Source organism: Alternaria burnsii (genome assembly GCF_013036055.1).
Source record: "Alternaria burnsii strain CBS107.38 chromosome Unknown 705, whole genome shotgun sequence".
In the NCBI taxonomy this organism is placed as follows: domain Eukaryota; kingdom Fungi; phylum Ascomycota; class Dothideomycetes; order Pleosporales; family Pleosporaceae; genus Alternaria; species Alternaria burnsii.
The window spans coordinates 2,459,856-2,487,605 of record NW_024066107.1 but is presented as its reverse complement, the minus strand read 5'-3'; the positions used below and the strand labels follow the sequence as shown (position 1 = coordinate 2,487,605).

Genomic DNA, 27,750 nt, shown 5'->3' with positions numbered 1-27,750 from the left:
CTAGAGAATCATCTTCTCCAGCGCACCCGAAGACATGAGGAAGCCGTGAGGATACTGTCGCCCAACGTCGATTGTGCCAGCCATCTCGCGACCCTGTCCAATTAACCCCGCGACGCAGGGGTCCAAGGCGTGGTAGCATGGAGCAGTCACTCTCCCGTACAGTGAGTTCTGAGAGCACACGGTCATGGCAACAACTCTCGAGTGCCAGCGGCGCATCAGCAGCAGGTCGCAAGGCAAGATGGAGCGAACCCGAGACTGGCGGAGACAACGTAGAGCGTCCCAGTGTGTCAGTCCCTTCGCTTGGTCGAGCGGCGATTCGACAGAGCCTGCCCGCGCGCCGCCCCTCCAAGGCATCGGATAGCAGTCTCTTTGAGTATTTTGGACATGCCTGGTCTGGCTCTGCTGTCGACGACTCGGATCAAGCGACGCCAACGCTAGAGAGCACCCGGGGAAGTGTTGCAAGCGCGCCAGTAAATCCTCTGCTGCTGCCGGATTCCTTCCGACATGCGCGAGCTGACGTCGGCACTGCAGCAGCGACCGAGTCGAAGCGACTGTCCATCTCGTCGTTTGTGTCTGCCATCTCCAATCGGGGCTACAGTTGGAGTGGAAGAAGTTCGGTAGCGGGCTCTGAACCGGAAGGTACGTACGTCATGGGCCGACACGGCCTCGTAGCTTTTTCACATGCACATATGGCGGCCATGGACTGACCCACCGACTCTGCACAGCAAGGATGGAGAACCCACACGGCACCACGACGGCCACCTCGTCGCTGTCCGTCACTACCTCGAGCCAGAATGGCAGTCTCGGCACAAAAGCCTCGCCTACGCAATTGCTGTTTCCCCAAGACCAAGCCGCCAGCAATCAGTCCGCGAGCCCCAGCGCCGCCCCAGCCCACCCCGCGTCTCCCCACACCAGCCAGCCGCCTCTGTCAACCCAGCCGCGTCGCTCACGCAGCCGGACGGCCCAGAGACGCATCAGCGGAAGCACGGCTCCCAGCAGCAGCCCGGCTAGCCGAGAAATGAGGGAGAAGAAGCCGACAAAAGGCATCATTGGCGTATGCGCACTCGAGTCCAAAGCTCGCAGTAAGCCTGCGCGCAACATCTTTGGCAAGCTCGTCGACGAGTTCGAGGTCAAGATCTTTGGCGACAAGATCATCCTCGACGAAGCTGTCGAGAACTGGCCAGTGTGCGACTTCCTCATATCCTTCTTTTCCGATGGCTTCCCCCTGGACAAAGCCATTGCCTACACCCGACTGCGCAAGCCCTTCTGCGTAAACGATCTGCCCATGCAACAGGTGCTGTGGGACCGCCGCCTGTGTCTTGGTATACTGGACAAGCTCAGCGTTCCCACGCCAAAGCGCATCGACGTCAGTCGAGACGGTGGACCGAAGCTACCGTCGGCTGAATTCGCCAAAGCCTTGTACGAGAGGACAGGTCTGAAACTGGAAGGACCTGAAGACGGCACTGGTGGAGGCTTCCAGGCTCCCAAGAACATTGAACTCATCGACGATAACAACACCATCCGCGTTGATGGTGTTACCCTCACAAAGCCATTCGTAGAGAAGCCAGTGAGTGGTGAAGACCACAACATCCACATCTACTTCCATAAGAAGGATGGCGGCGGTGGCCGCAGATTGTTCAGGAAGATCAACAACAAGAGCTCGGAAAAAGATGAAACTCTCGACGTACCGAGGGCCATACTCGAACCAACAGGCAGCTACATTTACGAGCAATTTCTGCAAGTGGAGAATTCTGAAGACGTCAAAGCCTATACCGTCGGACCAAACTTCTGCCATGCCGAGACAAGAAAGTCACCAGTAGTTGATGGTCTTGTTAAGCGCAACCCTAGCGGCAAGGAAGTCCGATATGTCACGAAACTGAGCGAGTCAGAGGCCGCTATTGCAGCAAAGATCTCAGAAGGATTTGGTCAGCGGGTGTGCGGATTTGATCTGCTCCGCACTGGAGACCAGAGCTACGTTATCGATGTCAATGGGTGGAGCTTTGTGAAGGACAATGGCGATTATTACGACAAGGCGGCCAACATCCTAAAAGACATGTTCCTCAAAGAGATCGCGCGGAAACAACGCAAAGATGCCGCTCAACATGCTGCTGCCGATGCACAAGCTGGTACAGACATTCCTGGAAAGGGTGCTTCAAACCATCGTAAGACTCTTGGGAAACTCTTCAAGAGTCCCAGCATGTCAAGAATGGGAAATCATGCGCACAACCTCCATCATATGCGGCAATCCAATACTATGCCCTCATCACCCGACACATCACTCAGTTCTACCCCTATCGCATCCTCACCTAGTTTCGAAAAACCCAATCCTGCTACAGTTCTGAGTCCAACAGCCTTTACTTCTACTTCAACACCAGATGGTCCGGTGTCCGAGCCTGATATCACACTTCCGTCTGCATTCGAAGAAGACGATCTAGAACTCGAACCAGAAAGGTCAATGTCAGAAGATTATCTGGAGGTACCCCCTCCAGCAACGGCGGCGCAGTGGAAGCTCAAAGGTGTTGTGTCTGTCATTCGACATGCGGATCGCACTCCGAAGCAGAAGTTCAAGTACACTTTCCACTCCAAGCCATTCGTCGACCTACTCAAAGGTCACCAGGCAGAAGTGCTACTGATTGGAGAGGTAGCATTGCAAAGTGTGAGCGATGCCGTCAAGTTAGCTATGGACGAAGGTCTGGAAGACTCGAAGAAGCTGCGTGAGCTGCAATTGTATCTGAATAAGAAGGGCGCTTGGCCTGGAACAAAAGTGCAGATCAAGCCTATGTTCCGGAAGCGAAGAAAGGAAGAGCTGCTACCAGGAGAGACTTTACCCGAAGAAACTCCTGAGGCACAAAAGCCTGAGCCAACTGCTGATGCTAAGGAGATGACCGAGGCTACCGGCGAAGAAGGCGGACCCGAGCCACTTAAGAACAGGAGCGACTCCATGTCTGGTGTTACCTTGTCTCGTATCACCGCGCAAGATAACAACATGGTGCTGGACAAGCTACAACTGATTATCAAGTGGGGAGGTGAACCTACTCACTCCGCTCGACACCAAACACAGGACATGGGTGCGAACTTCCGTAACGACCTTTTGTTGATGAATCGGGATGTATTAGACGATGTTCATATCTTCAGCAGCTCGGAGCGACGAGTGACCACCAGTGCACAAATATTTGGAGCGTCATTCCTGGAAAAGGAACAATACCAATCTGAGCACATCTCAGTCCGCAAAGACCTTCTAGACGACTCGAACGCGGCAAAGGATGTCATGGACAAGGTCAAGAAGAAGCTCAAGACTTTGCTACGCGCGGGCGACAAAGCCCCACCTCAGTTCGCGTGGCCAAAAGATGTACCAGAGCCATACATTGTCGTTAGGCAAGTGGTGGATCTGATGAAGTTCCATCAACGCGTTATGAACCACAACTTCAAGAAGATCGAATCTGAAGCGATCTCGTCGCTAGCTGCACTAGCATCTCCACCAGGCGGGGCACAGTCGTCAGGTCAATCTCAGTACACCAATGTTAATCACATTCAATCGCGCTGGTGCTGTAATGAAGGCCCTGAACTTTTCAAAGAACGGTGGGAGAAGTTGTTCAAGGAGTTTGGAGATGCTGATAAAGTCGACCCAAGCAAAATATCTGAGCTTTACGACACGATGAAGTTCGACGCCCTACACAACCGCGCATTCCTTGAATGGGTATTTACGCCCGATGCCAGCTTTGTGGATGAAGACTCGGTTGCGGACGGGTCAAAGCAGACTACGCCTGACAACAGTTCCGGGAAGTCGATACCAGTTGGCCCGAGTCCATCAGAAGCTCAGTTGAAGGCGGAGGCGAAGGAGAAAGAGCAGAGCACAGAAAAGACCCATGAGCGCGGTAGCCTGTCCCATCGCATGGGTTTCAGGCGCAAGTCTGAGCTTACCGTCAAAGCTCCTGCGCCCCCATCGTATGTACACGAGTCGTACTTCAAGCTGTATTCTGGTCTCGGGACCGCGACGTCCAAGGCACAGACTGACGCGCGACTTGTCAAGTTACGTGAGATGTACCACCTCTGCAAGGTCTTGTTCGACTACATCGGACCACAGGAATACGGCATCGAGAGCGAGGAGAAGCTAGAGATTGGTCTACTTACATCGCTTCCACTACTCAAAGAGATTGTTGGAGACCTGGAAGAGCTCCAGGCGTCCGACATGCCGAAGAGCTTCTTCTACTTCACCAAGGAATCGCACATCTACACACTGCTCAACTGCATTCTGGAGGGCGGTATCAAGACCAAGATCGAACGCAATGCTATCCCAGAGCTCGATTACTTGTCGCAGATAAACTTTGAGCTCTACGAGTCGGAGAATGCTAGTATCGATGATAAGCCGCACACCTTCAACTATAGTATTCGCATCACGTTATCGCCAGGCTGTCATGCCTTCGCTCCACTTGACGTGTAAGTCACATATTCTGCCTTTATATACCTCGGTAGCTACTAACATGGATAGACAACTGGACTCACGCCATATGATTGGCTTCGCGCCTCGCCGCAGCCTCACTCTCCACCAAGATTGGAAAGAGGTCCTCGAGACTCTTCGTGCAAAGTTCCATACGTGAGTGTCTCTCATAGCTATCAAATGCTTCAGAAACTAACGATGTCTAGCGTCAAACTCCCGAAATCCTTCGTCGCTATCGACCTCAGCGAAAAAGTTCCTGAGGCTTTCGAGCGTAGCACAAACGGGAATGGGAAAGAGCACAATATGACCGAGAGTGAAGAGCGAGGTCGATCAGATGAGAGAGATGAAGACGCATCACATATACCTATTGCGAATGAGAAGGGAGAAATAATAAGCCCGGGAGAGATTGTAAGCCCGGAACGCTTGGCGCTTGATAAGGAGATCAGTCCAGCGGGCTTACCGCCGCCGGCGCTAGATGTAGAGAAGGAGTGAGAAGAAGATGAGGCACTATTGATAGGTTGGGCGAGTGTTTTATCATCAACAAATTCTCATTAATTGGTCGGGATCTGGCGAGCCAGCCTATTACCGTTTACCAATACCACTCCAAGTTCCTCCATTGTCCAAGGCGCCTAGTCCTCACACTCTAAGCAGTTTCATGAATCTTTTTTTTTGTTTGTGAAGCAGCTAGTACAGTATCGAGGTGGCTGGAATAAGTTGCTCTTTTCTGCCTGATTTATTGCTGAATCCTTCATGACATATCGGAAATCGCCCTTGCGACTGCAAAGACACAGAAGGCAAATATTGTCCCGATTGGCTTATCTCAGATAATTTGCCCAACTTTGTGCCGCTGGAGCCGCGTTTGCTGCAGCAATTGCGCCAGCAGCATCACCCTTGGGGCTGTCCAATCCAATCTCAAAACCATCGTAACCGCAACCGGTCGGCGCTCCTGGTTCAGAACCGTCTAAGCCAGGGACGAACTGCCAATAAAGCTTCATTGTATATTAGCATGCCTGTTTTCGAATATGTACAGCTCTCATGCTTACCCAAGGAACTCCAGCATCATTGAATATCTGGGCCTGAGTATCGAAAGAATCCTGGAAGTCAGTCGAAACGCCCCACTCTTCCATCATGATGTTCTTTCCTGCAGCTCTTGCTCCGCTCAAAACTTCCTTGTCGCCGGTAATGTAGTAGGCCCAGTCGGATGCCTTACTCATGTATCCATGCATACTGATGATGTCGATTGCATCGCATTGGATGGCCTTCTCCAGCGTATTGAACTCGTGGTCACAACAATAGTGAGATCCGCCAATACCGCCCGTGGCGATCTTGATATTAGACGATCCAAGTGCATTGCGCATCACTCCAGCACGACCACATAGCCAGTCATCTGGGTCATTGTTGTTCAACTTGTCGAGCTGTTTGATCAGAGGCTCGTTCTGGAGGTCGAAAGCCATAATCACCTGATCTAGGCTTTTCCAGGCCTCGCCAAAGTTTGGCGACTGGTAGTTGAGGATCTCTTCTAGTCGCTTGTCGTAGTCTGCTTTGGCTTCGGTCGAGGAATAGAAGGTAGATGCATCGGTATATTTTTGGTAGTACGCATCACAGGCTACATCACCAGTTAGTGAGTTGGCGTTGTGAGGAGATATGATAGCTTTCATCCCGTTGTTGTGGAGAAGCTTGAGTGTAGCGTCCAATGCAGCTAACACAGTGGTATTAAATATGCCAACGGAGGTTTCAAGCGGCGGCATGGAATTGGTGATCGTGCTTCCTTTCAAGCACCCTTCATCAATATTTGTTACTGTACACCGATCGTTAGCATCCGATTCACTCTTTCCTCCAGTCTGCCTATGGAGATATTCATCAAGGCTTTGAAGGAGGTTTTGGTTGTACATAGACATCGTATCATTATGGCCTGCAGCACTAGGCCTTTGCTCACCCCATAGCCTTATGACCTTCGCCCCCCATCCAGCAAGTGTCTCGATGTATGTCTTTTGCTCGGAAGCAGACAGCGCATGAAGAAAGTACTCGTTACTTCCTGCAAAGGAGGTCGATTTTTGTCTCCGCGTTGGTACGAAACCCTCGACTGCTGTTACCGCTAACCCGACAAGGACGGCAAAGGCCGTACGGCCGCGCATGTTGTAGGTGTTGGTCAGTTCACCCGAGTAGGGTTATAAAAAGGAGAAACAGATGCTGTTTACAGCAGTGCTCAATAACGGCACTCGCAGTCACCATGAGGAGGCTTTTATACGCCACAAAGGCCATTAAAGTCATCCTTGCTGGTGTCGCAGATGACCTAATACGTCTGTACCCATGGTGAGAAGTATGGGGCTAGCCTTCTCAGCCATATTGGCTCTTAAGCCACTTAAATCATCGATCAACTATTTATGTATCACCGAGAATCTCCGGGTAGCCCAGTCTGATCCTGTCAGCTGCTTGTGATAGAGTGGTGCGAAAGCACTTGTTTGGATATCCCGTAATACCGTGCATGCAGCCTTGCAGGCGCCTCCGCACCATCCCACTCACCTCGATTAGCTCAACATGCAGCCCAAATATCGATGGTTTTGAACTCGCCAAACCTGGTAAACGCTGGACATTAATAAAAACGCCAGAGCCTTATCTGTCACTATCAGACCACCAGCGTCCCTCGCCCGGCGTTGTACATGCAGCACGTTGTCTCAGCCTTGCCCATATGTTGAGGCCAAATCCCATTTATCTGCGCATGGGGGCCAATAGGAGTTCAGCTCTGCAAATTCAGGCATGTGCATGCAGGTGTGCTTGCTATCACAGCAACAAATCCGCTTCTGAAGACTGAAGAACGGGAGGGTTCGACGCACATGATTCGAGTCTGCCCTGCCTACAAAACGCGTCGGCTCGATTTCGACTTAGCATTTTCCGCATCTCTTTCGGTAGCCTCTCCGGTGTGAAGAAGGCTCTCATCGTTTTACTCGGTAAAAGAGAAGGTACGCTAACAGACAATATAATGTTCGGAATACGAATCGTTTTCGCTCTTGCTCTTGTTCTAGCCTTGGCCAACATCGTGGCTGCCAGCGGACCGACGAGTATCTTTATCGATCAAATTGACGAATATTCTCTCCTGGCAACATGTGCAGAGCTCGAGTTATCGACCATTGTGCGGGATATGAAGTACGGATGTGGAGATGGTGGCGACAGTGCGTTCACGTCGTTTACTTGTTGTGAGTTTCCATCATAGGATACGACGTGCGTTTGAGACATGCTCTGACCTTGTATCTATCGCCTTTGTAGTCTGTTACGAGAGCTCTGCCAAGTTCTCCAGCATGATTGGTGCTCATGTCGCCACCGAGTGTCCTGACGATCCTTCACAGAACACGACTGCATTGGGGGTTTTCAGTAGTTATTGCGAGATTGGAGGGTCTAAATTGGCCGAGATTACTAGTGAGCAATGAGGTGTTTCTGGCTTGGAGGGTGACGAACTAACATGATGATGAGCTGCTACAACATCCATACCATCGATAACATCATTACTGTCATCTACGTTTGCTTCTCCAGCATCGACACCACGGTCAGCAACATCTACCCCCACAACACCGGTGTCATCGCCTCAGCCAACGGAAGCGACCGAGCAGGCTTCTACTCCTAAGAACAACCGCATAGTTGCCATAGCCGCAGGCGTTGCCGTTCCGGTCGTCGTCCTAGCCTCAGCTTTTGTGGCCTTCTTTTTGTTCCGTCGTCATAAGAACAAGAAGCAGCACAGTAGATTCGATGTTTACGAGGTAGACGCTTCCACTGTGGACGCATCAAAAGCAGGCACATGTCATGAGGTCAGCGACAAAGGGCAAATCGCAGCAGAGATGCCGAACCCGGATCCCCAGGAGCTGGATGGTGAGAGTAGAGGGAAATGAGATTGATCAGGTGTTTTGGTAATAAAAGGTCCTTCGAGTTCGGGCTAAGACAGTCAGTATACTTTTGGGCGGGCTTGGGTCTGTAGAGATACTCTGCTAAAAAATGACGAATTAGACGCGCCAAAAACTGGAACGTTCAAAAAGGGGTTTCGACATTGTAAAGGTAAGGGTATTTGGAGAGACTTTGGGGGATTTGCTACAGGATGCACAATGGCCATGCAAATCCACTTGAAGTGTTCTGCCATCCCGATCGGTACTATCCACCACATCGGAGAAGCATCACGGGAGCAGGGCTGTGACTACGTGTACCGACGTTGCATTTACGCGAACAACGGACGGATCGGTTAATCGCTGTCCGCTCGAATCGTAACGAAGATAGCACGACAAGTTATTAGCGAAGTGGAGATCTTGGTCCACGTCATCTCTTGACCGAGTCGATTAGAGTCGTTTCTTCGCGTATCAGCCACATCACCACGCTAGGTCTGACCAAGCTCTTGCCATTTTGTTGTGAGTTGTGGTAAGCCAGTTTCCAGATGCTCCATCCAGCTCGTCGATGCTTCATGACTGCCACCAACTCTGCTAAATTCGTACGAGTGGAAAGGGATACCATTTTCAGAAGGGCTGGGCCTCCTTTCATCCAGTCCTATAAGCTCCCCAGACAGCTAGGGAAAGCCGCATAAGTATCCTTGTTCGACCATTGTAGAATGCGGTTCCGCAAAGATGATCCTTCGGGCCGGGTGGCAGTGTGTGTATGCTCCGTAGATGCGCATGCTGGAGACAGCCAAATTCCTATCGACTACTAAAGTGGCTAGGCGGCGATCGGATCGTCAAACTTAGTTTGTCTCATGTGACACGAAGTAGTACATAGTAATCGTCCTAGAAGCCTGCATGCATACGATTTTGAACACGAGTCATTGACGCAGCGGGTATTTGCATATTAGATAGTGCCCGTTGAGAATGATCCGGGAAAGCATTGCTGTTGCAAACGCATCCGTATGAGCGATAAGATCGCCATTGTGTCTCTTGATAGGAAAGAATCTCGAGCAGGTTGACAGTCGTTGTATCGGAAATGCTGGAAACGGCAAGCCGGAGTGTCGCTCGGCACCATCTTCGCCTCTATAGAACGGTGTTATGCGGGGTACCGGGGTAGATCCAGCTACCCCGCAAACTAAGCATTCGGAGAGCAACCGTCATGGTCGCATGTGTGTGCGTGGCGTAACCACGGAGTGTTTCCGCATCCAGGCACATCCAGACTGCCAGTCTCATGTCCTAACCCGTGACATATCCGACCCCTTTAGACGTCCGGCCAGATGGGATACTAGAGAAGATCGACAGAGTCTCGAAGGATGATTCTAGTATAGCGGCATCCATGGACGAAACACAATTCGCCCTGGTTGTCGGGCACAAAATCGTTGCAGGATCGCGAGTAGCGTGACGATCATGCAGGATTCGCGTGGGAGGGGTATCTTGTAGGTCAAGGTATATAAAGATAGCGTGTCGCCCATACCGTGCCCATCAGTGAGATCGACAGCACCCTTTGATTTCTCAATCTTCCCTCTTTTCAAAAACTCTATCTTCACGATGGTCCACTTCCGGACAGATATTGGCGCGACGAATGAAGCGGCGGATCCAAATAACGAGAACTATGCAAAAGAGCTCGAGACTGATGTGCTGATCGTAGGCGCTGGCTTCGGCGGCATCTACCTAATGCACAAGCTTCGCCAACAGGGTTTCAAATGCAAGATTATGGAGGCTGGTACCAACATTGGTGGCATATGGCATTGGAACTGCTATCCTGGAGCTCGAGTCGATTCTCAGGTTCCTATCTATGAGTACAGCATGCCTGAGATCTGGCAGGTAAGGCGGATATTTGACCAATCTCTTTTTGTCGAGACTGACATTTGTTTGTTAGGATTGGAGCTGGTCGTGCAGATATCCCGGTACGGAAGAGCTCCAAAAGTACTTTGACCACGTCGAGAGAAAGTTGGACATTAAAAAAGACTGCGCATTCAACACCAGGGTTGTCGGCGCACAATTCGACAAGCCTTCGTCGAAGTGGGTGGTGAAGACGGAAGACGGTCGCACAGCGCGCTGCAAATATTTCCTCTTGGCCCTAGGTTTCGCGGCAAAGCGCCACTTTCCCGATTGGCCAGGTATGGACAAATTCGAGGGAGAAATCCATCACAGCTCATTCTGGCCTGCATCTGGAGTAGACGTCACTGGCAAGCGTGTTGCCGTCATTGGAACTGGGTCGACCGGTGTCCAAATCGCCCAAGAGACTTCGAAAACGGCCGCAAGTATAACGCAATTCGTTCGAACGCCGAACCTTTGCCTGCCTATGCAGCAAAAGCCTCTGACCAAAGAGGAGCAGGACAAGCGGAAACAAGGAGAATACCAGGAGATCTTCAAGAGAAGGCTGACAACTTTCGCTGGCTTCCAGTACGATTACATTGAGAAGAACACATTTGACGACTCGCCTGAGGAGCGCGAAGCGTTCTACGAGAAGATGTGGGAGAACGGTGGTTTTGAGTTCTGGCTGGTAAGATACACACGTCAAGCTCGGATGTGTGTAGAAACTTACATATCGGCAGGCAAACTACAAGGACTTGTTATTTGATAACAAGGCCAATCGTGAAGCCTACAACTTCTGGGCCAAAAAGACGCGTGCCCGGATAACAGATCCAGAGAAGCGTGAGATTCTTGCGCCTCTAGAGCCCCCGCACGCATTTGGCACCAAGCGACCAAGTCTGGAACAAAACTATTATGAGATGCTCGACAAGCCCGAGAACAAGGTTGTCGATGTGAACAAGAATCCAATCAAGGAAGTCACAGAGAAGGGCATTGTGCTATCCGATGGTACGCTTCACGAGTTTGATGTCATCGCCCTCGCAACCGGCTTCGACTCAGTGACTGGTGGAATGAAGAACATGGGACTTAAGGATGTTGACGGTGTTGAATTGTCGGAAAAATGGAAAAACGGTACTTACTCGTACCTGGGTATGAGTTTGAGCGGGTTCCCGTAAGCTGCCAAACACAGCCAGCTTGTTGGAGATACTGACTGGATCGTAGTAACTGCTTCTTCCTCTATGGCGCCCAGGGTCCGACGGCGTTTTCCAACGGACCCACGTGCGTTGAGGTCCAGGGAGACTGGATTGTGGATGCCATGGTCAAGCTTCGAGAGCAAGGTATCAACTACTGCGACCCCACACACGAAGCAGAGAAGGAATGGCGGGAGAAGATCACTGAGCTCTCGGATAAGACACTGTTCCCGCAGACCAAGTCGTGGTACATGGGCGACAACATTCCTGGCAAGCTTCGAGAGCAGTTGAACTTTGCGGGCGGGTTCCCATTGTACAGTGAAATGACGCGGAGTGTGCTGGATAAGGGGTTTGAGGGTTTTGTTACTGCGTAGATATCCATTGCCGAGGAACAGGGCTATTATCTGTTGTAATGAACTATATTCATCTTTCTGTTATGAACATGGTTCCGTCTAGAAATAGGTTGCATGAGGAGGATGGTCCGCGCGTGGGGGTATGCGAGGTCATGTCCGGCGTAGTGGGAGGAGAGGGGTAGGCTTGTTGGTGGCCGCGGAGGTCGGTGTCACATGGAATTTGCGCCGACCGACGTCACGACCCACGCTTGCAACCTGGCTGAGGTCGAGCATGGCTCGCTACATTGCCTCATGGAAGTCAGACGCGTTGTATCCACCCAACACCCGGTACCATGAGGACAGCGTTCCTTTTTGGCCGCCAATGCTTCCGCCCAGGCCTCCCTAAACTCGCCGCCCGCGCATGCACGCGTCCATGGACCAGCAAGGCATCTCGCCTCGGCCGACAATGGGCGACTCCAAAGTTCAAGGGCCGAACGCTGCTATGGTCAGGCGCAGCCACGGGGGCTGCGGGGGGCGCGATACTCAGCCCACTCGCATTCGTCCAGGTCGCCAACGACGAGTCGGATCATGGAGAAAAGACGCACGAGGAGGCCATGCTGGAGGCGTCGCGGAAGGAACTGAATGAGCAGGTGCCCCATGCGCTGAGGAACTCTTCCAAGTACAGGCGGGGCATATACTTCCTCATTGACGACTACATCATCGAGCCCATAGCCACCGGATTCCGCTTTCTCCATCTCATCATCATCTTCGTGCCCGTCATAGTGACGATACCTGCAATATGGCTTGGATCACGGCAGCCGGATAGGGACAACGAGCGGAGCGGGACATTGTGGTGGTATGGCTTCCTGGTCGGCTCCATGGAGAGGGCCGGTGCTGCCTTCATCAAGGTGCGTATTGCTACACCAAAATATGGCCCGTCGACTGCAGACTGACCCTCTTACCAGCTTGGGCAATGGGCAGCCTCCCGAACAGACGTCTTTCCGACCGAGATGTGTCTCATCATGTCAACCCTCCACTCCAACGCCCCGGCGCACACACTGCAAACCTCGAAGCGAACAATCGAGGCGGCATTTGATGGACAGAGCTTCGACGATATCTTCGACGAGTTTGACGAGAAACCACTGGGTGTGGGCGCCATCGCGCAGGTGTACAAGGCAAAGCTGAAGCCACACCTTGCCACGCTAGAGGACAACTCGATCGATCGAAAAGAAGCCAATCTAGCGCGTCGGATCAAGAAGAACGTCGACGTGACGCTGAAGAGCTCACCCTCGAGAGTGCCATCTAGCCATGTTGCCATCAAGGTTCTCCATCCCAACATCGAGAAGATAGTCCGGAGAGACTTGCGCATAATGGGTTTCTTCGCGGCTGTTATCAACGCCATACCCACCATGGAGTGGTTGTCATTTCCCGATGAAGTGGAACAGTTTGGTGAGATGATGAGACTGCAATTAGATCTACGCATCGAAGCCGCAAACCTCACCCTCTTCCGACGAAACTTCAAAGACCGAACCACAGCCTGGTTTCCTTATCCTTACACGGAATACACTACGCGCAACGTGTTGATCGAGGAATTCGCCCAGGGCATTCCTATGGAAGACTTTCTACAAAATGGAGGTGGAGTATTTCAAAAGGACATTGCAGATGAAGGTTTGGATGCCTTTCTTACCATGGTCCTCATCGACAACTTTATCCATGCCGACCTACATCCGGGAAACATAATGGTGCGGTTTTACAAGCCCGAGCGGCTAGACGTCTCAATCTTCGCCCGCAAGGAAGATCGAAGGACCGGCCCCAAAGAGTCGCTCGATGTTACCGAAGAGGTACTTGAGCGTCTGCGACCATACAAGAAGGATCCCCAGCAGTGGAAAGCGAAGCTACAGGAGATCGATAACGAAGGGTATCGACCACAGCTCATCTTCATCGATACGGGTTTGGTAACGGAACTCAATGGAAAGAATCGCGCCAATTTTCTGGATCTCTTCAAGGCTGTTGCCGAGTTTGATGGTTACAAGGCAGGACATCTGATGGTAGAGAGATGCAGACAGCCAGATGCAGTACTCGACGGAGAAGTCTTTGCTTTGCGCATGCAACATCTGGTCTTGGGAGTCAAGAGCCGTACTTTTGCTCTTGGCAACATCAAGATTGGAGATATCCTTAACGAGGTTCTCTCTATGGTGCGAACGCATCATGTACGGCTTGAAGGCGACTTTGTAAACGTTGTTCTTAGTATCCTCCTCCTAGAGGGTATTGGAAGGAGTTTGAACCCAAACCTGGATCTCTTTGCAGGGTAGGTCATACAGCAGAGTACAGAGGGTCATCTACTAACACCGTCAGTGCTCTACCAATACTTCGACAACTTGGTACGCAAAGTGGCTCTTCGATGATTCGTGGAGGCGACTTTTCGATGCTCAAGGTTTGGGTCGGTCTTGAGGCGCGCAGCTTCTTGCAAGCCTCGATTGATACGGTATGGCAAACTACACTCGTGTTGCACTGCGATACTAACAAACACTCAGGTCGAACGATATGTCAAGTCCGACCAGCTTTCCCCGAATATATAATTGACTCATGCATACTACCACATGAGATACTCTTTGTTATCCAGACTTTCAGCTATTGTGAAAGAGACCATAATTGGTTTCTGTGAGAGACGCAAGCCGTCTCATACATCCAGCTCACAGGCAGAAACACTACCTTGTGGAAGCCTTTACACATTAAAGGCACCGTCACCTCCGTATAGAAACATGTGTATCACAAGCCATCTGTCTTGCTATGCGTTTGGAAGCCGAGGCGCTGCACTGTCATTCCACGATTTTAAACACCCGCTTACCGTGGAGGGACGCGTCAAGGCGACAAGGGTCTTGTGCCATGACGTCACGCCTGGGGTAAGCTTCGCAGCTATGCCATACAACATCACTCTTCTCATGTACAATACGTCTTACAACCAATTCATATAAACGATTAATAGAGTTGCCTCGTAACTTTTTGACTGAACCCCTGCATTTCTTGCCTTAACACACACGACACTCTTGCCAGCAACAATGGAGGCCGGAGCCGCTGGTGTGCTCTACGCAGCCGAGAATCTACTCGAGGGTGCCGTCGCCCTCGTAAAGGGTATCACTCATCCAACACTGCCCATCAAGGCAAATCTTACGCGTATATCTTCGGTTCCCCTCGCTCGCTCGCACCACACCGTCTCAGTAGTCAAAGGTCGCGCATACATCTTTGGAGGAGAGACCGAGGCTGGCAAGCTCGGAGACAATGACATGCATATTGTCATTCTACCGTCGAGCGGCGTTCTCGACGCCGACTACACCAAGTATCCCGCTCGCGCGACAAACGGTCTGGACGACGTGCCGAACTCGAGAAAAGGACATACGGCTACGGTGATAGGAGATAGCATCTACGTGTTTGGCGGCGAGGGAGAGAGTGTGGCAAACGAGAAGGGGCGGGTTTGGGTTTATGATACAGTATCGAACACATGGTCTTACCTTGATCCAGCGGAAGGCACGCTCTATCCCAGCCAGCGAGCTGGTCATGCTTCGGCGAGCTCAGATCTGCCAGGCCCGAAGACAACGACATATGTCGAGAAGGCACCACAAGCACCTGCTGACCCCGCAAAGAATGTTCCTGAGCCGCCGGAAGCTAATTCATACGGGACCATCTTCGTAGTCGGAGGTCGTGATACTTCGAGCAATGACCTTGCAAATGATGCGCTTGCATTTGACGTCAAGACGAGGACATGGACCAATATACCTTCTCCAACAGGTCAGCCCCGAGAAGGCGCAGGCTTAGCACTCATTGGCAGTCGCCTATATCGATTTGGTGGCAAGGGCATCGAGACGTTTGCCTCAGGTGCGACTGAGTACGTGGACGCATCACATGTATGGACGCATGCAGAACGCGGAACTACACCGGTCGCGAGTGGCTGGAGCTGGGAAGAAGTGAAGCACACGGACAGCCAAGGTAGTACTGCTACAGCACCACAGGCGCGGGCAGACGCAGGACTTGTAGGCGTCACGACAGGCCAAGGGCGACACTACCTGCTAGCTGTTGGCGGAGAAACCGAGGATGGTAGCTACCTTGACGATATATGGGCATTGCAGCTTGCACCTGAGCGTTACACGGCCGCAGCAACCAAGGACACTATCCGCTCCGGTATGAAGAGGGACACGCATGAGTCGCAGTGGGCTGAGGTAGTATACCGGTACGTAGACACAAAGGGCGAAGAAGAGAAGGAGATACCAGGAAAACCAAAGAGGGGTCTCGGAGCAAGAGGACATTTCGGTATTGCCAAGGGTACAGAGGTTGATGGAGCGACATGTGTAGTGTGGGGTGGTGTTGACACGAACGGTAGTGTACTAGGCGATGGTTGGATGATTACTGTTGACAGGTGAGCTGTCATGTCGTGCTCCCATGAATATAGATGGAACATGCATTTCAAACATACATCTACGGCAAATAATGTTTGACCGCCTAGAATGTGGTCAATTTGTGGATTTCCGATGCTCCTTCCTGTGCTATCTTTAAGAAAGAGTTCTTAAGATTTTCCAGCTTTTCTCTGATGTATGCATGATCTTATAGGGAGAAGCTCATATTTCCTTAATTTTCTTGTTCCTAACAATGCTGTAGACGCGACGTGACGCGACGCTCGGAGCAATTACCGGCGTAACGATGCGGCAAACAACACCAAGCCTCAAGAACCCCTAGCCATCTGGATCTGCGCTGCGCTACGCTTTACGTTGTCTTTATACTCTTGCGCATAGGTATTGGATGCCGCTAAGCACAATCAACACCTTGATATCTGCACTTTGAGGCTATCGGACTCTGTATTGGCGGAGTGGGTGTAAAGGTGAAACAACAAAGCTCACCCAATCAAGAAAGTGACGGCAAAACACGACCAATCCTCGGCTGTATCTATACAGCGATTACCCGTCTACACCAACTCAGACAGCCCTGCAAGGATTCGGGGCGCATCTGGATAAACACGAGCTTCGATTGAGTGGCTGACAGCGGCGCAAGCACGGGAATGACGGAGAGGGCCGACCCAGTAGGGTGCCGCTAGAATACAATGCAGAACCTGGGAATTTTGGGCATCATGCGCCTGTTTTCTGGGCTCTGGGGAGGGTTGGTTTTAATTCTGCTGCTTCCACAGCATGGCGTTGTGCGAGGATCTGGTTTTCAGGACGATCGTACCGGTTACGCTGCACGAGGAGAGCACATACACCAGCAAAGACTACAGTCAGTCTCTTACAACAAGTCGACGAGTGAGAAAGATTTGAAAGAGACATCAATTATGGGTTGGGGTGAGTCATGATCTAATGGTCTAAGAGTGTGGTAAGAAGGGACGAAACTGATTTTGTATCAACAGGCGGAGATTTGACTCTGGTAAACGGTTCGCCGTTCAGGTGGATCTTGAATAGCCAACACTCATATCAAATGGACACATGGATATGGCCAACAATCAACGCTGGTATGAACAATTCTGACCTAGAAACGACACCGCCGCTGACTGAACAAGGCCAAGCATCCAGAGTCTATGTGGAATTCGGGACCAGAGGAAGCACCCGTGACGATGCGGGTGAGGCCTACTACAGTATCGATGAAACATCGGACAAGTTCACAGTATTGAGTCGAAAGCCTTCAGACTATAAGCTCACCATATCTTTGGACGATATGTCGACGAAGCAGAGTTCGCAAGGAGCAAAGATCGATCTGGGCTTTCGGCACAACGCTGCAGTCAACTGGATCATGTCTGTGGATGAAGCAGGTAATTGGTGGTCGAATAGCGGTACGTATTCGGATTGGATGCAGCAGAGCCTGGGCTCGTTGGCGAACAGAACCTTGAAGCACATATGCATGCCGGGCTCTCACGATGCAGGCATGGGTACCTTCAAACCTGGTACCATCGGTGCGCACTTTGCGAACACCCAGACACAATACCTAGATTTCTATCAACAACTAATGGCCGGATCGCGGTATTTTGACCTTCGTCCAGTGCTCTCTCGAGGGGAATGGGTAGCCGGTCACTATGGCCAAGTGGGCGACATCTGGCTTGGTGGTAATGGACAGACGCTTGAAGAGATCATACGTCAGATCAACGACTTCACAGCAGATTACCAAGAGCTCGTCATCATAAATTTAAGCCACACACTCGACACAGACAACAAGTACAAAGACCTTACCCAAACGCAATGGAATGATCTCTTCACCACACTAAAGAGCATCAACGACCGCTATATTCTCAAAAACTCAGGAACCACTGATCTCTCTGATAAACGCCTTGGGGAATTCATCACCGACCGTGCTTCAGTCCTCGTGGTCGCCCAGATACCTGAAGGTATAACACTGGGCGACTTTGCAAGCCAGGGTTTTTACTCCGGTCGTAATTTTCCGTTCTACGACGAATACAGCAATAGCAACAACCTTGCCAACATGAAGAGCGATCAGTTAGCCAAACTAAAGCAGAATCGAAACATCGTAGGCGAAGAACATGAGAAGAAGGATGCTTTCCACATCTTCTCCTGGACGCTGACGCAACAACCTGAAGACGTCCTAAATTTTGACAAAGCCATCATGTTCGTAATCCGCCTTCTCTGCCTACAATTTCTTCCCTGGACTAACATGACACATAGGAATATGGCCGCGTCAGCCTTCGATGATCTAATAAGCGAAGCCTGGAACGCTTTTACGCCGCAAAGCTTCCCAAACGTATTGTTCGTAGATAGTCTTGGAGTCAGAGACAAGAGTGTGGTTTTCCCGTTTGACAGACCAAAGCAGGGGTTACAGCCCAACTCTGATATTGCTGCATTTGCTGTTGCAGTAAACAACGGGATCGCAGGGAAGAACGGGATTGTCACTGGGAGACAACTGAAAAGGGGGGCGTAACGTCTGAAATAGCTAAGTATATGGAATTGCTTTTTATGATTTGAGAATAGACCTCGTCCTCAGTTCTACACAAGATCCGAAGCGAAGTATTAAACATACGTGAATGTTTGTAGGAACGTTATAGCCAGACAAGACATTCAGCACCCCGCACAGCATCTTGAAGTTTTCGGCCGATACCTCTCCGTGGAGATGATCCTTTTGCCCAACCAAGTCGAGCTATCGGTGCAGAGTGTCAAGTGTGACTGTGGTTGATCTATGACGCACAACATGCACACGAAAGTATGCCACTGGCGCGAGATATTTGTGGTTCATGGATCGCGTTTGTCCGCCTGCAGTGCTTCTTCCTAGACCTTCCTTATTCCTTCGGTCTGACTCCATTCCGGACAGGAAGCCTGACGAAATCTTTGTTTACAAACACGGATGTCAGGCATAGGGCCAATAGTAGATCTTGACGAACATATCTGACTCTACATCCACATCGCATCTCGATATCGATAGACGTTGCGATGATCTACATTTGTCATGTTGCTCTTCATAATTTTGTGCAGGTCCCTGATGTAGGTGATCTACGACTGATCAGCAGCGGGACGTCAATCCTCTGTGCGACAACGTTGTGTGCCGCTCGTGCATGTAACCGATGCTGATCTTCGATGTTAGGTTCAACCTATCGCCTTACAGTTCACTCATTGTATAACAAAGTACGTCTGGCGGACAAGGAAACAAATGTTAGTGGAGGAAAAAGTAGACGTCCTCACGGTGCAACACGCCCAGACAGACCACGACCCCTGAGGCATTCATGTACATTGACTTCTCAGGCTGCAGCCGACGTGCTCATCATGCAATACGAGTATTTGCGGGTATACGGCATGCGCCAAGTGCCACGAGATGCAACGGCAGAGCAAGTGCTTGTTCTTGCTTAACAGAAGAAGCGATACGGGTAGGGGACGCCTTGTTTCTCCACACGATTTCCTTGGCTCAATCGCCCCTTGGAGATGCTATATCCAGCGTAAGGGAAGAAAAAGAATATATGACCGCAGCTGGATATCGATAATGTGGAGGCTGCAGGGCCGTCCTATCCGGTTCTGGCCTTATGTGTCAGGGTAAATTATTAGCCCATGAGTAGGATGTGTGAGTGGCACAAGGGTCATTGGTGATGCCTGGCATCCCAGCTCACGCGGCACCGGGAGGCGGAGGTTGAGATATGCGATCGGAAATTCTACCAGTCGCAATACAGGCCGCAAACGATTCTTCTCCACCGTTGAACTCCGTAAGCCTAAGAGTTACTAAGAAATGGTCGTGCTGTTGCTTGCGCACGAGAAGAGTTTGTCTATCGCAATTTTGTTTTGGCGAGTCAAGCCGCCGGCACGAGGCTGAAGAACCTAGTCACTTGAGCAAAAGCTTGTCTCGCAACAGAAAAGCAATATGCTCAAAATAGACTCGGGCTTTATTCCTTGCGGTATTCCCGATGTGCATACAGTAGAGCTGTTCTATGAGACTATGGAGTGGTGGAGGTTTTGAAGAGGCTGCCTGAATCAGATGTATGAGTGGTTAGCTGCATGGAGACAGAGAAGGGATACGAGGTCTTCCCGTCCCCCTTGATCCCAATCGTCTCAATGCAAAACGTATTGATTATTGAGCGGCTTGCTCTTGTGGTTGCGTGTTAGAATGCGCCATTGCCCTTTGGCATCGAGTCATCCACATAGGCAAAGAGTGACGATTCGCGACGGTATACCGGCAGAGCGAGGCGTTTGGCGGAAGCAAGTATCCCGTCCTGTTGGAGAGTGGGAGCGATTAGTATTGAGTCTCGCTTGGCAGAGCACGTGATTGGCTCATCTCGTATCATCGGAAAGCCCACTTGACTCCAATTTTCCTCGGAAGCTGCAGGCGTCTGGACCACAGGGGGAGAGGAGACGTTCAAGGTAGTGGATTCGCGCAACATGCTACCTTTCGCGGAAGAAACTTCATGCAATTGCATGGCTTGGCTTGAAAGACTCGTACGACTGCCTACACGAAGACTTTGGTGGTGATGCGGGGCGGATCTCTTATCCCTAACAAGCTCCTCCAAGAGCTGCACCCGTCGGTTGGGCGTCCTCGGCAGCTGTTGCCAATGCGCCAGCGCATGTCGGTGCTTTCATGGCTCAACGCCATGGCTGACGCCCGAAGGGCCATCTGTTAGGTGCTGCACCATCAGACCGATCATGGAAGACGTCACATCGCCACGCGCTTAGCATCTCACAACAGCTAAATGATAATTTTCTAGCGTATAGGCGAGATACCATCATCGCAACATGTTGAACAGCGACCGCGCGACGACCATATATGCCAAGCAACCGTTAAGTGAGGGACAATGGTGGAGAACGTGTGCGATGAATCACTCATTGTTTCGACCGATTGCCGGCCTGCAGACGTCAGAGGCGTGTGGTAATAACATTTCGGATGGCACAGATGCCAAAACACGTTTCAAACGGCTTGGATCAACCATCTTGATCTATTTTTCGCTCGACAACGTGATAGAGTTGATGGTTCCTGCATGGCAAAGGAGTCCGTGCTACTTACCACCCATGACGAAACGTCCCAATCGCGCATCATGTCCGCCCGAAGCGAAGCCGGCGCCGCGGGTCGACAGCTTGAAATCTGCCAGCCCCAGGGGCCCGCGGCACCAAGCTTCCTTTTCCCAAGCTGACCGGCACCTGCAGGCAAGTGTCGAGAGCGCTAGCCGTAACGCGAGTCAACATTAGCACCATGCCTTACGGGGGTTGCTGGCTGGCTGTCGATCATCTTCGTCCTTCATAAGATGATTCTGCCCGCACGTCTTGATGAGCTTTCTTGGTACCTTCTGTTCGAAGTTTTAATTCTACCTTACCTTCATCTTGACCATTCCTTCTTTTCGGTCCAAGATTCCCCAGTGTGTCGTCGATATTGGCCACCACTATCCACTCGCTCACCTCTCTTGATCTGACCTACCAGATCAACACTTAATTCCGTAATTCGAACCGACCTTATTCTTACAACATGCACTACTCTACCGCTCTTGCTGCCGTTGCAGCTATTACTCCTTTGGTCAACGCTCATGGAGCTGCCCTACCCAACATCATTGGACTGAACCCCAGGGATCTCCGCGCTCGGGATTTGCTTTCTCGCACCGGAGCACGTTTCACTGGAGTCAACGAACTTCTCAAGCCCAAGACCCAGGTCAAGACTGCCGTCGTTGCCCGTCAGGATGACCGCCAGTGCGGTGCAGGCGTCGGCAACTGTCCCGCTGGCCAGTGCTGCTCAGAGGCTGGCTACTGTGGTACTGAGGACGACTACTGTTACTCTCCCGGATGCGACTACGCGCACGGTCCTGGCTGCCCTGAGAACGCAACTCCAGGTGGTACCAACACCTCTTCTATCGCTCGTCCCAAGCTCGGTGACGTCCAGTACGGTGGTGCTGGTATCTACGGTTGTACCACACCAGGTACGGTTGCCATTACCTACGACGATGGCCCACAAAAGGTCTTCACCAGCCACATTCTCGATGTCATGGCTTCGTACAACGCAAAGGCTACTTTCTTCATCACTGGAAACAACATCAACAAGGGACAGATTGACATCACCCCTGAGTTCAGCGATGTCCTCAAGCGCATGGACTCTGAAGGCCACCAGCTTGCTTCCCACACCTGGACTCATTTGGACTTGAGCGCCATCTCCCAGCAAGACCGTTACAACCAGATGATCAAGAACGAGATGGCTCTCCGCAACATTGTCGGCAAGATCCCCACCTACATGCGCCCCCCATACTCCAGCTGCACTGCTGAGTCAGGCTGCGAGAAGGACATGGCTGATCTTGGCTATCACGTCACATACTTCAACCTTGACACTGATGACTATGAACACGACAGTACCACTCTGATCCAGTACTCCAAGGACGTTTTCCTGGGCAACGTCACCAGTGGCCCCGCTGCCAGCAACCAATGGCTCGAGATTGGACATGACATCCACGAGCAGACTGCCATGAACCTTACTGAGTACATGCTCTCCACCCTTACCCAGCTCGGCTACAAGGCTGTTACCGTTGGTGACTGCCTCGGTGACCCCAAGGAAAACTGGTACCGCACTGCTGGTGGTGCTGGCTCTGCCAACCCTACTACTTCTGCTACTGCCCCCGCTGCCACTGGAACCAAGCAAGTCACCACCGATGCTACTTGCGGTGGAACCAAGGGATACACATGCCTGGGATCTTCGTTCGGTAACTGCTGCAGTTCTGCCGGTTACTGCGGTACCACCTCAGCCTACTGCGGAACTGGTTGCCAGTCTGGCTTCGGTAACTGCGGAAGCAATGGCGTCGCTCCTACCACCACCACCAAGGCTACGTCGACGACCAAGGCTGCTACCACTAGTTCCAAGGCCCCTGTCGCCTCTGCTGCAGGCAAGGTTTCCACCGATGGCTCATGTGGCGGTGCTTCTGGCTTCACCTGCGCCGGCTCAACCTTCGGGAACTGCTGCTCCCAATACGGCTGGTGTGGAAGCACCACCGACCACTGCTCTACTGGCTGCAACTCTGCTTTCGGTACGTGCTCTGGCACTGGAGCGTCTGCTACCAAGGCGGCTGCTACCACTACCACCAAGGCTGCTGCTGCTCCAACCAAGAAGGCTTCCACTGACGGATCTTGTGCCGGAACCTCTGGCTTCACATGTGCTGGATCTACTTTCGGAAACTGCTGCTCCCAGTACGGTTGGTGCGGAACCACCACCGGTCACTGCGGTACTGGCTGCCAATCTGGCTTTGGTACCTGCAACTAAGTCAACCCCACTTTCGCGTTTCATTTAGTTGGAAGCAAGAATTCCCTATCAGGGGTCGATTGATCTATCGTCATCGAGACATGACGGGGCTAGCCCCGTGAACGACGCGACGAGGTTTATATCAAAAAAGGAAAGATAGTTCTCAACTATATTCTTGTACATTACTCTTTTGTACTCTGCTGAATCGATTACTACCGTACAAATCCTGTGTCAGATGTCGCAGATTGACTGAGGACGACGAAAAGAAGTAGCAAATCGCGTAATAGATCATGACAACCATTGATACCCAATACCCATCATTCACCATCAATCGCATTACCTCCACTCTTTTGTTCCGTACAGTGACACTTTTATCAGATATCGACTGCTAGTTTATGTTTGGAAGCGTGTCATGATTGTTCACTCAAGGTATCTAGCTCTCGACTTAATCATCACGTCGTCTCATGGATGCGTTTGTGCTGACCGAAATATTAACATGTAGGGTACGCTATCACCCATTGTGTCATGGCACCGTTTTGGAATGAAGAAATGCAAGCGGAAATTGGTTGTGCCGGCCAGCAATTTCATTGAAAAGCGAGTGTATTTAAACAAGCACCAATGAGATACATGTAAGACGCCCGTGAAAGCCTTTTGTCTCAATCTACATTAAACACTGCAGGTCTAATGTCGATGGACTACTGTCCGTCTGAGCCCCTTGCTTCTACGTACTCCCCGATCGATTATAGAATGATCCTTAGATTGTCTACTACTGTTTTTACTCGGGGCAGACGTTGTTTTCGACCAGGAAGTTATTAAGAGCGTCGATGCATCCGGCGCAGGGGCAGATCTAAGATGATTAGAAGATTGCCTAATGTACAAGAGGATCTGCGAAGATGGTAAATCACGTACCGAAGGAGCACCACCACCAACACAAGCCAGAACTGCAGGAACGGCACCTGGAACTGCGATCGCTCCAGCAATGCAGGCGCCAGCAGCGACTACAGCAGCGCAGTCAAAGAGACTGCAGTCGGCTTGTTGGGCAGCGAACGCAATAACGTTGGTCATCTCTTGGTTTTCGCGCTTGGCGATAGAGTTTGGGGAGGCGACTGCCAGGCCGGCGGCGAGCACGGAGACGGTCATGGTTGAGAAACGCATGTTGATCGATTTGTAAAAGTGGTGTGTTTAGCGAAAGGCTGGTGAAGTGGTTTGATGTTATGATGATAGAGCTTGATGAGTCCTTTCAAGTCGAATTCTGGACATCCTTTATACTTGTTCTTCCTCGCCTCTCTCTCTATGTTACTGCTTCTCCGTCGTCGTCTTATTTGATCGGTAAGCTCTTCCAGTCTTTCCAGGTGGATGTATGGTTAACAAAGTCCTAACTTGGGTCACTGTCTCGGGGTTCGAGGTCTAGCATGAGGCTACTACCACATCTTCGTTCGTCGTTGTGCCCACTCAACGTCCTTCATTCACTCACCGCGCTGATTGAATAGCACTAGTGATGCCTGTACGATCTTTCTTGAATAGCAATGACGGTGGGGGTAAGCTGATCGCATAACAGGCGGAGGCTTGAGGCGTCGAGACGCGAAGGCGATGTTCCGAACAATACCTTTGTGGGCGTAGTAGCTAGAATCTGGGTCTCAAGGGCAAAGTCTGCTGTGGTGATTCGTCGTTTTCATGACCCCAAGAACCTTGGCATAGTCAATGTAGACATGATCTGCTGAGGTTACACAACAGTTAATATGGCTATATTGATGCGGTCCGGTCAGACTGGTAGCAAAACCTTCTTCTGTACATCCTATATCTTACTTCGGCCTGCAGAAGAGGCACTCCTCGGCCCGAAGCGGCTGTGGTTAGGGAATGGGATACTGGAATGAGATACAGCGAGGTTGATCGCACACGCTGACTGACCACTGGCTCAAATTGTGGCTTGCGTTAGGCGGTCAATGAAGATGAGATGCTTATTTTATCTTGGCTTCCGGAAGGGCGGTCATTACGTACAAACTCTCTAGCCCTGACCTCGCTCTGGTTCGGTTGCTGGCCTGTTCGCTACTCTTGCCTCTCATACATTCGTGCCGGATACAATTTTTCTGTTACGTGCTTTGTCTGATTGTAGGTCGATGAGGCTATAAGTTATATCATCGGCACAATATACAGCAGGCCAAGGTAATGACAAACATGAATCTCACTAGTCGCCCAGACATTCGTCAGTATGCAAAGGGAAGAGCCGTCCATACCTACTTTGCCGGGTACGAGATGTAAGCAAATGCTAACGTGATCCGGTCGAGGAGTCATGGCTGCTGCATCTGTTGATTCAATAGCCCCACGTGTTCGGAATGTCGCGCACGTCGTATGGTCCGTTGGGCTCTGCGTCCTGGTCAGCAGAGTAAACAACATTGAAACTTCAGGCAAGCTGGCATACCACGCTCAGTTCACCGAAGAATAAGTAGGTTGCATGCGAAGAGCCAAAACACATGTCTTGACTCCAGTCAGCGTGCGCTTGATGAAGCCAAACAGAGACGACCACAGGAATGGACACCCCTGACGATTTGCTAGATATGACCGTTCAACTCAGCCCAGTGGCATCATTGTTATGCTGGACCTCTATGATGTGGTCATACAACTCCTTTTTTCGTTTCCTACCTGGAATCATATTTGAACAAACAATAACGGAGAGATGGGTTGTGATTATATAAGTTGTACATGAAACTGACCCCCTACTTTAAAAGTTGGCAAGATATGTCTTTTCACGAACTGCACGTGCAATATGAATCAATTTTTTTATGCGCACCTTTCAGGTTGTGCTGTTTTGAACGTTATTGTTGCAAGTACATACAAAGCCTCTTGGGACTAGGGCTATGCATACCAATGGACTTGATGAGGCATGCCCGTTGGAGAATTTGATATAGTTCCAACTAAACCAATCTCTCGAGTTGCCATACGAGGGACTATCGTCGGTCAAGTTGAGGCATGTGGACACAAGCTGTTCTGCACACACTTGATGTTGGTGAAGCGTACAGACTTGTCCTAGTCCTCCCTTGATATTTGGATCTTGATGGCTGCAGAACAACGCGAAAGACGTGGGCGCAAGTCCAAAATAGAAGAACATCTTTCTGAGAGGTCTTGAAGCTCGATAGAGGAAGGGTTCCCTTTGATGGCAAAAAGGGAAAAAATTAAGGGCGCTCCGGGCGGCCATTACCCGGGAGTGGCCATCCCAAAAACATCATTTCAATTGCCTTCCGCCAGAATTGAACTGACGACCTCGTCATTACTAGTGACGCGCTCTACCACTGAGCTAGGAAGGCTTTGATGGAGAGTTAAGCATTTGAGACATTCATATTTCGCGCTGTAGGCTTGCCGCTGGTTGGTGCTGCATCGAGGTGGCAGAACGTTACCTGATGCAATAGCAGGACCCGCTTAGCTTCGGATAACAGCATTGCGCACCTTCCTGCTAGAGACTCAGTTGCGCAGTCGCCTTTTTAAAAAAAAATGCAGAGGAGTCGCAGGGAGCGTAGTGTGATGGACGAAGAGTGTACTTGTCTCGTGGCGCACCCTATGCCGTCATGCACCGTGCCTGCCTTGCTGTTTGTGAGGTATGTCATTCAAGACAGGGGGCCGCTAGCTATCGTTGAGGACTATTGCTTGTGGCTTCGTTTGGCCGTAGCAATGGTTCAAGTCGGTTCACGGCAGCAACTGTATAGCCTTGCCGCGTTGATTTGTTTGCGAGCAAAAAACGCGCTCGACGAGCATCGCACAGTCTGTTTGGCGCCTTGAGACGCGCTGGCGGTTTCAATTTCAAGGCGTATTGTATCGAACAAGATCGATGATGGTCGCATTACAGTTGCCAGCGCATGACTTTGGTAAGACGCACCAAGCCTGGAACATGATGTAAACGAAGCACGGGGTAGGGCTCCGAGTGTTTTGTGGAGAAGCAGACGGAGTCTGGGGCGGGTGACGAGTTAAGCGCAAGCTCATTTCACATGCCACCGCAGCCAGGTCGCCAAGGCACCAAATTAAGAAAGCGAGCGATTTGAGCCTCTCCCGCTGATCGCGGTCCTTTCTTCCAGCACCCCTTCAAACACGCCTTTTCACTACACCGCGACACGCCAACAAAACAGATTTACTGCCAGGCTCCGAATCCTGGCCTCAATTATCACCATTCCCGATATTCCAACACGACCATCTATGGGCTCTGCTTCCTTCGCCGTAACCACTTTCCTCCCCACCGTTCAGCTTACCGCAGTTGGCACCTTCTTTCCGTACAGCGCACTGAGCTCGGGTCTGAACAGGACGGACGCCTCTTTCGCATCGCTGGTTCGGCTAGGGGTAGGAGTTCCGCCGTGAATATTCGCGGCGGACTGTAGTATTGTTCTGCCCAAGACGGGCATTGGATGTGC

General features: G+C 51.1%; 9 protein-coding genes across 9 annotated transcripts; 6 read left to right on the top strand and 3 right to left on the bottom strand.

Moving 5' to 3' along the window:
• Positions 1-137: 137 nt before the first annotated feature.
• Positions 138-4,930, top strand: GT037_000879 (phosphoglycerate mutase-like protein; the record flags this gene model as incomplete). The annotated part of the gene is made up of 4 exons (XM_038925926.1): positions 138-639; positions 726-4,437; positions 4,490-4,594; positions 4,645-4,930. The coding sequence occupies 4 exons, from the start codon at positions 138-140 to the stop codon at positions 4,928-4,930; spliced, it is 4,605 nt and encodes a 1,534-aa protein (XP_038791782.1).
• Positions 4,931-5,253: 323 nt separating this feature from the next.
• GT037_000878 (beta--mannanase) lies at positions 5,254-6,573 on the bottom strand (the record flags this gene model as incomplete). Its single annotated transcript, XM_038925925.1, has 2 exons — positions 5,254-5,427; positions 5,482-6,573. 2 exons carry the CDS (start codon positions 6,571-6,573, stop codon positions 5,254-5,256), a joined length of 1,266 nt encoding a protein of 421 aa, XP_038791781.1.
• An 845-nt stretch (positions 6,574-7,418) lies between these two features.
• Positions 7,419-8,319, top strand: GT037_000877 (uncharacterized protein; the record flags this gene model as incomplete). The annotated part of the gene is made up of 3 exons (XM_038925924.1): positions 7,419-7,582; positions 7,650-7,852; positions 7,907-8,319. The coding sequence occupies 3 exons, from the start codon at positions 7,419-7,421 to the stop codon at positions 8,317-8,319; spliced, it is 780 nt and encodes a 259-aa protein (XP_038791780.1).
• A 1,581-nt stretch (positions 8,320-9,900) lies between these two features.
• Positions 9,901-14,268, top strand: GT037_000876 (abc1-domain-containing protein; the record flags this gene model as incomplete). The annotated part of the gene is made up of 8 exons (XM_038925923.1): positions 9,901-10,176; positions 10,232-10,858; positions 10,911-11,338; positions 11,389-11,670; positions 12,132-12,597; positions 12,655-13,997; positions 14,045-14,174; positions 14,224-14,268. 8 exons carry the CDS (start codon positions 9,901-9,903, stop codon positions 14,266-14,268), a joined length of 3,597 nt encoding a protein of 1,198 aa, XP_038791779.1.
• Positions 14,269-14,748: 480 nt separating this feature from the next.
• Positions 14,749-16,104, top strand: GT037_000875 (uncharacterized protein; the record flags this gene model as incomplete). The annotated part of the gene is made up of 1 exon (XM_038925922.1): positions 14,749-16,104. One exon carries the CDS (start codon positions 14,749-14,751, stop codon positions 16,102-16,104), a length of 1,356 nt encoding a protein of 451 aa, XP_038791778.1.
• Positions 16,105-16,778: 674 nt separating this feature from the next.
• On the top strand, positions 16,779-18,595 carry GT037_000874 (plc-like phosphodiesterase; the record flags this gene model as incomplete). Its single annotated transcript, XM_038925921.1, has 3 exons — positions 16,779-17,013; positions 17,079-18,285; positions 18,343-18,595. The coding sequence occupies 3 exons, from the start codon at positions 16,779-16,781 to the stop codon at positions 18,593-18,595; spliced, it is 1,695 nt and encodes a 564-aa protein (XP_038791777.1).
• Positions 18,596-21,607: 3,012 nt separating this feature from the next.
• Positions 21,608-23,377, top strand: GT037_000873 (carbohydrate esterase family 4 protein; the record flags this gene model as incomplete). Its single annotated transcript, XM_038925920.1, has 1 exon — positions 21,608-23,377. The coding sequence occupies one exon, from the start codon at positions 21,608-21,610 to the stop codon at positions 23,375-23,377; it is 1,770 nt and encodes a 589-aa protein (XP_038791776.1).
• Positions 23,378-24,131: 754 nt separating this feature from the next.
• On the bottom strand, positions 24,132-24,511 carry GT037_000872 (uncharacterized protein; the record flags this gene model as incomplete). Its single annotated transcript, XM_038925919.1, has 2 exons — positions 24,132-24,203; positions 24,266-24,511. 2 exons carry the CDS (start codon positions 24,509-24,511, stop codon positions 24,132-24,134), a joined length of 318 nt encoding a protein of 105 aa, XP_038791775.1.
• Positions 24,512-27,582: 3,071 nt separating this feature from the next.
• On the bottom strand, positions 27,583-27,741 carry GT037_000871 (uncharacterized protein; the record flags this gene model as incomplete). The annotated part of the gene is made up of 1 exon (XM_038925918.1): positions 27,583-27,741. The coding sequence occupies one exon, from the start codon at positions 27,739-27,741 to the stop codon at positions 27,583-27,585; it is 159 nt and encodes a 52-aa protein (XP_038791774.1).
• Positions 27,742-27,750: the final 9 nt, after the last annotated feature.